Consider the following 13,833-nt stretch of genomic DNA (forward strand, 5'->3'; position numbering starts at 1 on the left):
CCCACAGGCTCCAGTGAGCAGCCACCACCACTGAGTCCACTTCCCGTGGCTTCTGCCTGCCCCTCAGCCTGCAGCCTCCTTGCCTGCTGCTTCTCCCTGCAGTACACAAGACCGGGCGGGGCACCTGCAGCATTTCTTGGCAGTCATTCCTTTCACCCCACATACTTACCTCCTGGTTCGAACTCAGCACTCCTGGCTGCATCTGCAGCTGCTAAGATCTCCGATGACAAAACTGCTGCCTTGTGCAAGAAGTCCACCTTTGTGTGGCATATAAAACCACCCAGTGATAAACATAAATTAATAAATATTATTAACACAGAATAATAGTCGCCCCCAGATGGTGAGGGTTGTCTTTGGGACCACTTGTACCAGTCAAAATGCATGAATTGACAGGGTACGGACATGCCCCTTTTATCCCCTCCCCAATGTACCCACCCTTCCTTGTTCTCAAAGTGTTCGGGGATATTGTAGTCACAGCAAATGTGCACACCGGTCCTCCTGTTTCTTTTCCTGGAGCAAGAGGCCTTTTGTGCGTCTCTGAATATGCTGACGGTGTTTGCCTCATACAGGAACTTGCATTCCCTTTTGCATCTCTAGCCCCATCGTGGGCTGGCGAATGTCCCAGCTTGGTTACTGGTTTACTGAATGGCAAAACTGTGCCTTGTGTAACTGGTGCCCTTGTTGGAGAACAGGAATTCCTACTTCACCACCATTTGGTCCTGTCTTCTTTCTTCAGGGCTTCTCTGGTTATTAATACAACCCTCTGGTTTTGGCCAGAGAAGTCCTGGGACCAGCGCATTTGCAGGTTTGGTTTCTTCCATATCAAGCTGCCTTGAAATGAGCTTAGGTGGCTCCCGATGGAAGGGCCTCTTAGGGGGTAATGCTGTGGTTCTGGGACCACCTTCCGTGGCGGATCTGCCTGGTGCCACCTTTATCACTTACGTGGTGGTTTAAGATTATCTTTTTTACCTGGCCATTCAATCGAGTTTGACTTTTGCTGCTGCAATTGGATTTATCTGTTTGTTTTGACTTTTTGCTTTTGTTATGGTCGCATTTTTTTAAATTAGAGCTTTCTCCGCTTCATACTTGTCATTCTCCTTGAGGACATTTTTAACATGGGAAAGGGCAGAGGAGTTGGCCAAAATAAGAATTTCTCCCCTCTGGTGAGCTTTTCAGCTAGGCAGTGCCCAGGGATGGCAAGGGAGAGACCCAGGCCACACTTCCAGTTATGACTTTGGAGCCTGTGGGCAGAAGCCGCTTCTGAGCCAAGATCATACTGTGCAATTCCTTGGAGGTGGGGTTGGGGGAGCAGGAGAGGAAGCTAGTCCTCATGGGTCTCTCTCACCCATTTCGGTTAACGGCCTGTCATCCCTCATAGCAGTTGTCAGAGGAGAAGGGCTGAGATGGAAGCAACGAGGGAGACCCAGGTTAGGCCCGCTCTGTCAGTCATGCAGCCCACATTCAGTGGCATGAGGAAGGGAGAGGAAAGGTCTCAGCACCTCTGCAGTACTGTGGGAGATTCTGGGGTACCCCTCTCAGTCCAGCCACTTGGACAGATGGGGGAGGAACTGTGGCTTTCTCCCCACAAGCTTGGCTAGGAGGAAGGCAGGTTACGGACTTCTCCCTTCTCTCCTGGCCACTGCAGCCTCAAAGGGGAAGAGGGGATGGTTCACCCGGGTGACCTTCGGCCTTCCAGAAAGAACACCCCCTCCCTACAGTGGGGGTGAGCTCTACCATCCCCCTTTTACACAGGGTGGAGCCCAATGTGGGCTCCCGCCTGTTCCCATAGCAACACGCAGTGAGTGCCTTCATGCGCCATTGGGGAGGAGGGAGGTCTTTTGTTCGGCCTTTCCCAAAGGGGAATGCTTGGGAGGGACAGAGATGGAAGTTCTGGCTGCCCCCCCCCCTTGGCTTGCTTCATTTTCCTGTCCCTCCACAGTTCCTGGCAACATCTCTGCTTCAGGTTCTTTCACAAGGCCTGTCTCCCACATTTTTGCGTGGGTGGGGGCTGCAGAAGGTGGCCCCTTATTGTCGTTTGTCAAGCAAGGTGTTCATGGCCTTAAGAAACTGTGCTGGGAATTTTGTCCTGGTGTCTGCTGGGGAGGTGGCGGGGGTCGTCCCAGAGCTCACTAAGGGGGAGAGGCTCTTGTGTGCACCCCTTGGGCCTACCCCTTCTTTGTAGCTGGCAGTGACTGGCGCGTTCTTCAGCATGATGTTGCTGCTTGGGGCTTTCTCCAACACCATTTCCTTGGGGGGATCCTGCCTGTTTAAAAATCTCTGTTTAGGATTTGCAGGCATCTTCATCAGATCAGCTCTGGCTTTGCGGGTCTGGAAATCAGGGACATTCCATTTTCCTTCTGCAGCTTAACCTCAAGTTGCCAGCAGGGTGTTCTGGCTCCACAGAACCCCGGCAAGAAAGTCCAGCTCTCTGCCCCAGGGACCTTACAGTCTGCTCAGTCTCTTGTACTCTTAAGTTTAGGCCTCAAGGTGAGGCCTGGGTGGAAAGAGTGGAAGAGCCAGCAGCTCCCCCATCCCCTTCTCAGTTTTATTCCTGCCTTTGCTCAAGAGGGGAGGTACTTGTTCATTGCCCACTACCGGAGAGGCACATTTTAGAGTGGGGAGAGTGAAGGGATTTGTGAGGCTTGGTGGGGCGGGACTCAAAAGGGGGAGAGTCTGTCTGTATAATGCTAAGTCAGCCGGTCTTCTCAGCTACCTATTAACCTCTTGCATCCTGTGTCTCTCCAGCCCTTTGTACAGAACTCTGCTCCTACTAGCTGGCCAGTTGAGTCTCTCTGAAGGACCCCAGGCCCAGATGCTCTGCAGGAGGTCTCCCAGGGCTGCAACAAGCTCTGTCCTAGTGGAGCAAAAAGACAAATTCATTGTGGGGCCTGGGTGAGAGACAAAAGCTGATGGATGGCTCAGACTCTCCCTACCACCACCACCACATCATGGGAGCTGCTGTGTTTCTGGCTTCTGCCCCGGGAATGGGCTCTTTGTCTTTCTAGCCCCACCTGTTGGGGGGGGATGTGTGGCGGATCAGTGCCAGCCTTCCCTGTGCAGCTGTAAATGCCAATTTGCCTCCCAGTGACGACCCCATCCCTCCTGTCTCCCTGGCCTGCTTCTGCTGTTTCCTGTGGGCTGCCTCTGCCTGGCCTTTGAAGGGTAACACTTTAGCCAGGGGTTGGCAGTAAAATGCCATTGCTGGGGGGAAACGTGAAGTGGAGAAGTTTCAGTTCCTTGCAGTCCACCCCACCCCTCTTTCCTGGGAAGGGCTGCAGCCTTGCTTTCTTTTTTGAATCGGCTGGTCCAGCTGGCATCTTTGGCATAGGATCCTCGTGTCCTAAATCCAGGGTATATTGCTAAGGCAGGGGTAGTCAAACTGCGGCCCTCCAGATGTCCATGGACTACAATTCCCAGGAGCCCCCTGCCAGCATTCGCTGGCAGGAGCTCCTGGGAATTGTAGTCCATGGACATCTGGAGGGCTGCAGTTTGACTACCCCTGTGCTAAGGGGAATACCGGCAAGGGGGAAGCTACTGCCCAGGGCGCTGTGAGCTTGCATCCAGCGGCCTTCTTCCCCTGCGAAAGTGACTTTCCTTTAAATTCTTATTTGCTTGCGTCATTTTAGACTTGAGAGTTGTGAGAATTCTTGGTCAGGGGCCCTTAGATTCCCGTGCAGAGTGATTATTTCTGTTTGGGGAATCAGTTGCGACAGCTTCAAAATTTATGTGAGCAGGATTCTTCCTCGACCCTCCCTAATTTCTCAAGGATTAATCTGCATATTGTATGACGAGAAGCTCTGTATTTATGGCCAAACAGGACCCAGTTGCTGCCCTCCCATCTCACGGCTCATGTACAGGGAGCAGTCTCTGCTGGGGAGCCATTTGAATCAGGACCCCAGTGCCGGGTGAGGGTTGGGCTGCTAGCCCTCCCCCTCCCCATTCTCTGTAATGGATATAAATGGGCTCCGTGGTAGTGCAGATCGTCCAGGTGGGGGGGTGGGGGAACATGCAACATCGTAGGTGCCTTCCGCTCTGAGCCTGGGCTTCCCTGGTCGCTTGTTCACATCCCTGTTCTGCTAGCTCCCCTGAGTGGGTGTTGTGGGAACTGCCTGGTGAGCCACAGCCTGCTCATTGCTCTTTCCTTCCCTTCCTTGCAGGCTGCAGGCTCGGCCCACGGCAAGGCGCTGCTCAAGATGAGCTCATCGTCGCTGCTGGAGGGGAGCTCCATTGAGCCGCCGGTGCTGCTGAGCGACATCAAGACGGAACCTCCCGAGGAGTTGCTAGCCAGCGACTGCAGCCAGCCCCAGGCCGAGCCGGTGGACCTGTCCCTCAACAAGCCCAAGGCCTCCCTGCAGCCCTCCTTGTCTCTGCCCTCCTCCATCCGATCCTCGCCCATGTTGTCAACACCCCCGGTCCAGGCCCCTGTGGTCTCCATGTCGCCGACGGGGCTGGGCTCGTCCTCGGCCATCCCTGCGGTGCTTTCCCCCGGCTCCATCCTGGCTTCCACCCAGGGCAGCGGCGGGCAACAGATCCTGCACGTCATTCACACCATCCCTTCCGTCAACCTCCCCAGCAAGATGGGCAACCTTCAGACCATCCCCGTGGTGGTGCAGTCCCTGCCAGTGGTGTACACGACAATGCCCAGCGATGGCGTCACCGCTGCCATCACCGTGCCTCTAATTGGTGGCGATGGGAAGAACGCTGGCTCAGGTGAGCTGCTGTTTGGGAGAACATAAGAGAAGCCATGTTGGATCATGCCAGTGGCCCATTTAGTCCTGTACTCCGAGTCACACCATGGCCAAAACCCAGGTGCCGCCAGGAGGCCCACCAGTGGGGCCAGAACTCCAGAAGCCCCCCCCTACTGTTTTGCCACAAGCACTAGGAATACAGAGCACCTCTGCCCCGAATATAGCGTCCCATCTATGTATTGTGTCTAATAGCCACTGATGAATCTCTCCTCATGTTTATCCAGCCCCCTCTTGAAGCTGCCTATGTTTGTAGCCACCACCACTCCACTCCTGTGGCAGTGAGTTCTGTGTGTTAATTACTCTTTGGGTGCATAAGTACTTCCTTTTATCTGTTCATTAATTTCATTGTGTGCCCACCAGTTCTTGTATTGTGGGAAAGGGGAAGAAGTACTTATTTGTCTACCTTCTCTGCCCCATATTCAATTTTATAATTAATTAATTTTATAATATCAAACCCCAGTCATCATTTTTCAAGAGCCTCAGCCTCTAACCCTGGGGTAGTCAAACTCTGCGGCCCTCCAGATGTCCATGGACTACAATTCCCATGAGCCCCTGCCAGCATTCGCTAGCAGGGGCTCCTGGGAATTGTAGTCCATGGACATCTGGAGGGCCGCAGTTTGACTACCCCTGCTCTAACCATAGGAAAGGTGCTCCATCCCCTTATATCCTTTCAGTCTCCCTTTTGTGCACCTTTTCCAGTGCTATAATATCCTTTTTGTAGTCTGGTGAAAAGAACTTTGCACAGTATTCCAAATGAGGCCATGCCATAGATTTATAGGGCAGCATTATGATACTGGCTGATTTGTTTTCAGTCCCCTTCCTAATAATCCCCAGCGTAGCATCTGCCTTTTTTTATTGCCGTCACACACTGAGTCAACATCTCCAGTGAGTTATCTGCCATGACTCCAAGATCTCTCTCCTGGTCAGCAACCGCCAGTTCAGACCCCCCGAACATCTATTTATAGTTAGGATTTTGGCTCCAATGTGCATTCCTTTGCATTTTCCCACCACTGAACCTCATTTGCCACACTGGTGCCCTCTCACCTTGCCTCGACCGATCCCTCTCGACCAACTCACAGTCAGCCGTGGTTCTTATTACCCTGAACAATTTAGTATCATCTGCAAACTCAGCCACTTCACTGCTTACTCCCAACCTGAAAACATTAACAAGCAAGTCAAACAACACCAGACTTAGTATTGAGCCTTCCAGCACCCTGCTGCTTACCACTTTCCACTGTAAACACTGCCCATTTATACACACTGTTTCCTATTAATCCACAAGAGCAGGGGTAGTAAACCTATGGTCCTCCAGATGTCAGTGGACTACAATTCCCCTGAGCCCCTGCCAGCATTCGCTGACAAATCACCAGGCTCAGATGGCCTAGACCAGGGGTAGTCAAACTGCGGCCCTCCAGATTCCATGGACTACAATTCCCATGAGGCCCTGCCAGCAAATGCCTTGTGGAAATTGTAGTCCATGGACATCTGGAGGGCCACAGTTTGACTACCCCTGGTCTACGCCATCTGAGCCTGGTGATTTGTCAGTTGTTTGGATGTGGGCAAACCCCTCACATCTTCCACACTGAAGAAAGAAGCAAAAAATTTATTCAGCTTCTCTGCTGTTTACCTGTCATCCCTGGCTGGTTTTCTGCATGTGATGTATTTGAAGAATTTTTTATTGTTGGTCTTTATATTTTTTTGTAATATATTCCTGATAAAACAGTGGCCAGTCCTAATCCATTTCCCTCTTGAACAGTAACAGCTACTCCTTCACCTCTTCTCGGTGAGCCATCCTGAGCGAGAGATACTTAATCTCCTGTCGGCTTCCCCCTGGATTCAATTTAAAAATTAAAAAAGGTGCTCTGCCGCCTTTTGATTTTAAACACGAACGCTGGCTCCAGTGAGCCTCTTCCTTGGTGTGCTTCTGCAGTGAGGCCACTTTCCCTCTGAAGTCGTCTGCCCCCCCTGACATATTCCCTCTCTGACAGCTACTCTGTTCATCCAAGCAAATCCCAGCAGGACCAGCAAGGCCAAACATAGTGGATTTTCTGTGCCGCACTTGCTGGAGATTTGGGTTCTCCACTGCCCCACTCCCTCGGGGTTTGTACTACTGATGTGGGGAGGCAGCCATGGGGGAACAGCGGCCTCCCTACACATGTTCTCCTTTTTTAACCAAACATTCTTCATACGTGCATGGATGGAATGAGGCCTCATCCTGGAGATCCTGACTTCTAAGACTGCATAGCTGGTAGAGCTTGGTAGTCACAGAGCAATAGTTGTACCTTTAGTCAACTTGGTGCAGGTGGAGATGTAGTGGTGGGGAAATGTGGAGGGATCAGAAATATAAAAGATCTTTGATTCTGAAGTCTCACTTGCACCATCCCTCCCTGCATGCCATTTGGCATTGCCGGGGCTGTTGTGGATGTCTGTTGGCAGATGGGAGCTACTAGTGTGTGTGCATGCATGTGCCTGTGCCCTCTCTTACGCCTTGCTACTTTTCACTACAGTGAAAGTCGACCCAAGCTCCATGTGCCCCATGGAGATGAACAGCGACAGTGAAGACAGTACCGTGGAGAGCGGCCCAGCGTTCTTCTCGGACCTGCAGAGAGAGTGAGTATTGGCCTTTGGAGGAAGGGTGCCTCTAGGGCAGATGTGGAAACTGGCAGCATTTTGCTGTACGTGCATCTGTTTTTTTATTTTAGAAGTAAAACAGTTCCACCCTACCTCCAGTGGCCTCCCCCTCAGCTGCCGTTCTGTTTGCAGTTATCCAGTCAACTTATGGGCCTTTGCAAGGACTTGCATTTGGAGCGCACCCATCTCCCCACCCCAAAGTACTCCCCATAATCCGTTTTGCTGAGATCATGGGGGAGGGGGCAGGGTCTGTGGCTTATGCATGGAGCTGCTTCTGCCAACTAGATGGGGAGTGGGACCCAGGAATGCCTGCAGCTTAGATCTTCCCCGGCAAGGGTGGAATTGGGAAGCTGGCTCCAGTGGGGGATGGGATTTGGGTGCCAGAATAGTGTGCTGATAGCCCCCTTCCCCCCCAATCTCTGGCTAGGACTTCAGTGGGACGAATGCAGCTAGCAGAATCTCCCGACTTGAAGAAGAGGCGGATCCACCAGTGTGACTTCGAGGGCTGCAACAAAGTTTACACTAAGAGTTCACACTTAAAAGCACACAGGAGGATACATACAGGTAAGTCCTTTTGGAGAAGGGCTCTCAGGAAACAGAGCCAATCCCTACTGCCTCATGTTCCAGGGTTCTATCTCTGAGCATTCCTGACATACTTAATCCAGTTCAGAACTGAGTCTTGCGATGGGCCCTGGCTCTTTCTCTACCCTGGAAGTTGAGATTTTTAAGAACTGGAGATGCCTGGGATTGAACCTGGGACTATCTGAGTGGAGACTCTGCTGCACTTCAGAACTGAAGCCTTTTCTTCTCCTTTTGGCTTGTCTTTCTGAAAACTCATCTGCTCTCAGTTCCACTTGCTCCCTCCTGCCTTTCTGATTTTTTTTGTTTTTTTGTTCCTGGAACAGACCCCCTCCCTTTCCCCCTTGCTAACCAGCTTGCTCTCCTCCGCCAGATTCCTCCAGGCCTGCTCCTTCTGTGCAGCCCTTCTGGGAGATGACCTTTCCCATATTGCTTTGCTAGTTAGCCAAGACAATCAAAAGCTTGCTCTACACATTTGCTGGTTTCAATTTTGGGTCCAAAAAGAGAGCAGGAGGTGGGAGGAGGATGGGAAATATATCCTGGAAAATGCCCTAAATATTGATAACTTTATTTTCTAAATTAGCTCATTGCTTCCTGCTTTGTTTTTTGTTTGTTTGTTTGTCTGGTTGGGACTTCTTGGATATCTTGGAGGGATCTTAGGCTAACCAAGATCACATGGGGAAAGAAAAGGCGTCAAAGCCAGCATGAATGTTGGGAGAGTATATTGAATTCCATGAGTAACCCTAGATCACCAGTCATTGTCCTCTGTATGGGTCATCCCTTTGTTTACCCCATTTCTGGATGCAGTTTCTCCCCCCCCCCTCAATAATTGAAGGGTATATGTGCTTATTTTAGCTATTTTGGTGCTAAATGTGCCACAAAACTCAAACGTTGTTCTAGTGCTAGTAAGAAATGTTAAGTACCAAGTAAAATCTAAAACAAGAACATAGCCCTACTGAAATGGCATGGAATATCATGCTGGCTGCACATTCCTTTCTGTCATTGTGGCCTAATGAAAGGTAACACGCAGGTTGTGTTCTGTTTTTTAATAGCAATAGTGGAGCATTGTGCCCTGTCCTGCATAGGCCAGACTAACCTGCTCTTGGCAGCTCTCTAAAGCAAGCACAGGTCTGTCCTGGCCAGTATTTGCATGAGAGACCTCCAAGGAATCCCAGAGTCATGATGTGGAGTCAACTAATGGCAAACCACCTCTGAAGGTCTCTTACCTTGAAATCCTTACCCTGTAACCATAAAGTGACAGCTAAAAGCACCATTGTAGGGACGTCAAGTGCCCACTAGATGGCTCTCTTGGACAGTCATGGATAGCTGGATTTTCCAGGGTTCCTTTTGCCAATACTTGTGATGACAACAGATCCTGGGTTTGTGTGTGTGGACCAGGGAGGCTGGGGCTACTCCTGCTGCAGTCCAGGACATTTCTGGCTGGCTTGCATCACTGTCACGCCAAAGAGGTTGCAACCCTGCTTGGATTCTATCCGAACCCCAAGTGAGACTTCTTCCAGGTCACCCACAGCTGCCCTCCCAAGATGGCTCTGCATGATGCCTGTGCCAGCCAAGCCAGCCAGGGGTTTTGTCCTCTGGATTCTTGAGATCTGCCTTCTTTTGCTCTAAACTCACTCTGTGGGGAGAAAGGGAACCGACCATTTCTCAGCTCGGGCTCTCTTCCCATAGGGCTGTCACACTTCTGCAGGGGTCAGATTTGTAAGGGCTGCTCAGCCATCTTTGTAGTTCCTTCTAACCTCCAGATCCTCCCACACAGGTTTCCTAGCAACCTCTCCCATCCTACGGGTTGGAATCCCCTCAGCCCTCCGGTATCCTAGCAACTGGCCTCCCCTCCACCAGCCCGTTTGGCTTCTCATCACAGCCCCCTTTCTTCCTCTGCACCACCAGCAATGTCCTTTGAAGAGCCAAGGAGCCCCTTCTGTCTGGCCCTGGGGTGCAGCCAGGGATGCCCAGCCCAGCTGTCTGCCTCCCACAGGGGGGTCCCTGTCACCCGTGGTCTCACTGGGCCAAGGGGAAGTGTGCGGCTGGCTCCTCTGCTTGCCTGCCTTCACCCTGATTTTTGCTCTCACAAGCTTCAGAAGGTCTCTCTCAACTTGGGGGGCAACTGTAGGTTGGGGCCCGCATCTTTTCCCTGTCGCTTTCTTCAGCGCATTTACAAGAGCCACCAGGAAGAATAGGCTTTGATTGGATGTTTAAAGAATAATTTAAAGAGAGCATTTATTTGTTCCTCCTTAGCAAGTGTGTATTCAGAGGTATTAGCTTACCTCAAGGAGGAGAGGAGGACTGGTGCTGATTGGCAGAACAGCTGTTGAGAAGGCTGCTAGTTGGCCCTCTGGCATCCCTGGTTAAACAGGTGACAGGTGGTGTGAAAAGGCTTTCTTGGCCTGTATGCACAGAAGATTGCTGATACTCAGCAGAGGCAGTATTAAGCCAGATGGACCAAAGGCCCAACTTGGTATTTAGGGGAATTCATATATTTAATCCTGGGCTGAAGGGAAACCCAAAGGTCATCCTGCCCAACCACATGGGGGTAATTGAGTCTTCAGCTGAGGTTGCCAGTCGGTTATGTGAGTTGATACAGAGAGGCGTGTGAGCATGGCTAAACAATATTTTGGGAAATTTTGCAAACAAATCCACTTAATTATAATGATCCTAAGCTAGTGTAGTTGACAGTGCATGTTCTCACTGCAGAGAGGGTCCCAGGAAGGACCAGGCACCTCATGTTAACTTGCGCACGAATTGCACAATAAAATACTATATGGGAGGGGACAGTGGAAGGCCAAAGGAAGAAGGATCCCTGACCCTCAACCTTTCTCATCCAAGTTTGTAGCCTGGGGTGCTTTATTTCTGCACCGCTGGCTTCCCCCCCCCCCCCCGTTGAAATGAAGTCTGGGGTGTTTCCTGATCATTTCCTCCCCCTGCCCCCCTGCAGGAGAGAAGCCGTACAAATGCACCTGGGAGGGCTGCACCTGGAAGTTTGCTCGCTCCGATGAGCTGACTCGGCACTTCCGAAAGCACACGGGCATCAAGCCTTTCCGTTGCTCGGACTGCGACCGCAGCTTTTCTCGCTCTGACCACTTGGCTTTGCATCGCCGGAGGCACATCATGATGTGAGGGAGCTCACTCGTGCGCTCATCGGCCACGGAAGAAGAACTGGTCCCAGCAGCTGGCTGGATTCCTGCCTGATAGTTGCGGCTGCTGTGGACAGAGTGCGTTTGTGAAGAGAGCCTCCCCTCCTTCCCCTCCCAGTCGGCGCCATCCGCAGAACTCCACGGAAGGAGCTGTCTGGGGAAGTGCCGTTTCCAGGACTGGCAAGTGCTGGAGAGTGCAGGTGTTTGGATGGCCAGGCTGGGTGGATTCTGCGTTTGTTGGAAGGGATGCTTTTGGTTGGGGTGGGTTGTTGGTGCAATGGGATGCTGAAGAAGGCCACGTCTAGCTCCTCCGTGTTCCGTGGCACCTTTTGAGGAATTCCCTGACCTTCAGACCATCTCTCCAGGACTCAGTTTGGGATTTCATTCATTGCAGCTTTGAGTCATCAACCTGGGTAGTGTGCATATACACGCACAAGCACACGCACACACGCACACAAACTCAACCCTGACTCCCTTAAAAATAGCTTGGCGGGGGGCACTTGGAATGATTTGGGTTTTTTTAAGAAAATGTTTTAAGGAGTACTGAAACAAAGTCTATATTTGAAACCTGCTTTGGAATTCAGCGTTCGGTCTTTAGATGTCCAAGAGCTCTTCAGCACAATTTAGTTAAGTTTTTGGGGATTTTCATTTTTGAGCCCTTGAAGTTTGCAATCAGAAGTTCCATTTTCCCTGAAACCGTAACCTCATCTGTGCTGGGAGAAGACCGTATTCAGCAACTCTTGTGGAATATTCCAAGATCAATGAAATTTTAGAATTCAACAAATTTGAACTTTCACGTTTGGATTTTGGGGGAGTGTTGCTCTGATCAGTATGTGGCAGGGCCCGTCTCCTCCGTGCCTGCAGCACTGACCCTTCCCTTGTGTCCTGTGGCTGACTGGCAGAGAGAGCTCCAGTGTTCCAGGGCTGGTGATGGGGGAGGGGCCAAAAAAAAACACATAAAGGGGAAGAAATTGCGGAACGTAGAACTGTGATGACTCAGCAGATTTGTGAGTGGGGGGATGTGGGGATTTTGAATTCCGCCTTTGTCAAAGTGGCATGGAGAAAAAAACCCAGGAGCTTTTCCCAGGATGGCCCATGGATGGACTTCTGCCTTCCTCCTTCTACAGAAGACTCAACCTGGCAGCAGCTTTGAACTGCAGAACTTGAACTTGGGGTGGGTTCTGAGGGTGACTTTTGATTGACAGACACATGCTGGGATTTTTAGAATTCACTTTTCCCTGCCCTTGAGGGGAGTCCAATATGAACATGGTTTTGCAGAAGCTCTTCTGTGTCTGTCTCATCTTTCCCAAACCTGCTTGGGGGAACCTCCCCATTGCTCAGTGAACTCATTGGGATCAGGAAGGTGGAGGAAAGGGAGGGTCTACTGCATCCACCTTTGTGGGACTGGAAGAAGCCATGGTGTGATCACGTGGTAGGGGGAGGCGAGGGAGGGGGAAATGTGGCTGTCCAGGTTGCAATGATGTCAGAAGCTTCCGTATGCCCAGCGTGTGTCTGCCCTACACAGGAGAAGATGGCAGGTTATTCACAGGAATATACGTAGTAGCTGTATGTGGGGTCTTCAGAGAATTAAATCCTAGCTGTTGTGTCCCCCATCAACCCTACTCAGCTGTGCTTGGGCCTCAGCATTTTCACCAGGTATTGTTCTCCCCCTCTCTGACTGCCTTGGCAGGTAACACTAAGTGGTATTTGCATGCAGAATGAACATGGAAGCATAGGACATTTGCAAATTCTGCTTTTACCAGGTGAAATCTATTATCTTATTTTGACCCGTGCTGTCCTTTGTGATGGGCAGCAGGTCTTAAGTGCAGGTTGTATGCCTATCAAATGTGCCAGAAGCTTCTGTGGACTGGAGTCCTCTTGGATAGATGCATGAAGTGAATCTTCAGTAGGCAAAGGCATGCATATGTGCACATGCACATACATGGAGAGCTGAGCAGTGGGGCTGTAGCTTCCTGTTTTTTATATAAGCTACTTAAGATGCCACAAGACAGGTTTGCATGTGTGTGTGTTTTAATGAACATACAAGGGCTTCATCTCTGGGATTTGTCACCTGTGAAGTAGGCAATTTCTGTTCCACTTTCACAGCTTCAGTAAATTAGTTGGAGGGCGGGGAGGCAGAAGGGACTTTCACAAGATGTCCATGGCAGAACCAAGGCTTGCATTCATGTTGGATGCTGCTACTTTATCTTGGGCAGGGCTCAGCAACCTTTTGGACTCGCGTGGCAGGAAATTGTAACATGTACCTTTGAGGATGCTTGGTTTGTCAGCGGACAAAATCGGGGTGGGGAGGACTGTACCTCTCAAAATTAGTCAGAAGTAGGCTATACTCCAGCTGTGCTGTCAGCATTACAGGATTTGACTTGGACTCCGCTGGTGTTGGGAGGCGATGATGGCCATAGGCCATGCCTCTGTTGCCTTCTTATCCACTGCCACCAGTGGTTTGGAAGCCCGGGTGGAAATCTGGGGCTTGGCACCAAACAAAATGGGTGGGTGTGTTTGTTTCTGTGTGCCTATAGCTGCTTTATCTAATTTGATGATATCAAGAGAATTTCAGTGTGGGATGTTCTGAGTCTGCTGAATGAGTGGCATGTATCTCCTAAAAAATCCCCGATAGGATGGCTTTTGTTGAATGCTACATTATGTTAACACATCCCACAAGTGGTCCTCATTTGGAAATCGTGTCACTGACCTCTGGGAGCAGG

The 13,833-nt window shown here is 50.9% G+C and overlaps 1 protein-coding gene across 6 annotated transcripts in view; it reads left to right on the forward strand.

Annotated features, from left to right (window-relative positions):
• Positions 1–12,392, forward strand: part of KLF8 (KLF transcription factor 8) — a 58,627-nt gene extending 46,235 nt beyond the window's left edge. For 5 of the 6 annotated variants that reach the window (XM_077307602.1, XM_077307601.1, XM_077307600.1 and 2 more), the window contains 4 exons: positions 4,158–4,710; positions 7,256–7,358; positions 7,807–7,943; positions 10,912–12,392. In XM_077307602.1, coding sequence (XP_077163717.1) covers positions 4,194–4,710; positions 7,256–7,358; positions 7,807–7,943; positions 10,912–11,093 — 939 coding nt within the window. In that variant the 5' untranslated portion in view covers positions 4,158–4,193 and the 3' untranslated portion in view covers positions 11,094–12,392. Of the gene's footprint in view, positions 1–4,157; positions 4,711–7,255; positions 7,359–7,450; positions 7,778–7,806; positions 7,944–10,911 lie in introns of those variants that run through there. The other variant, XM_077307603.1, reaches the window with a different exon arrangement.
• The last annotated feature ends 1,441 nt before the right edge of the window (positions 12,393–13,833 follow it).

The sequence above is a fragment of the Paroedura picta genome, chromosome 13, assembly GCF_049243985.1.
Source record: "Paroedura picta isolate Pp20150507F chromosome 13, Ppicta_v3.0, whole genome shotgun sequence".
In the NCBI taxonomy this organism is placed as follows: Eukaryota; Metazoa; Chordata; class Lepidosauria; order Squamata; family Gekkonidae; genus Paroedura; species Paroedura picta.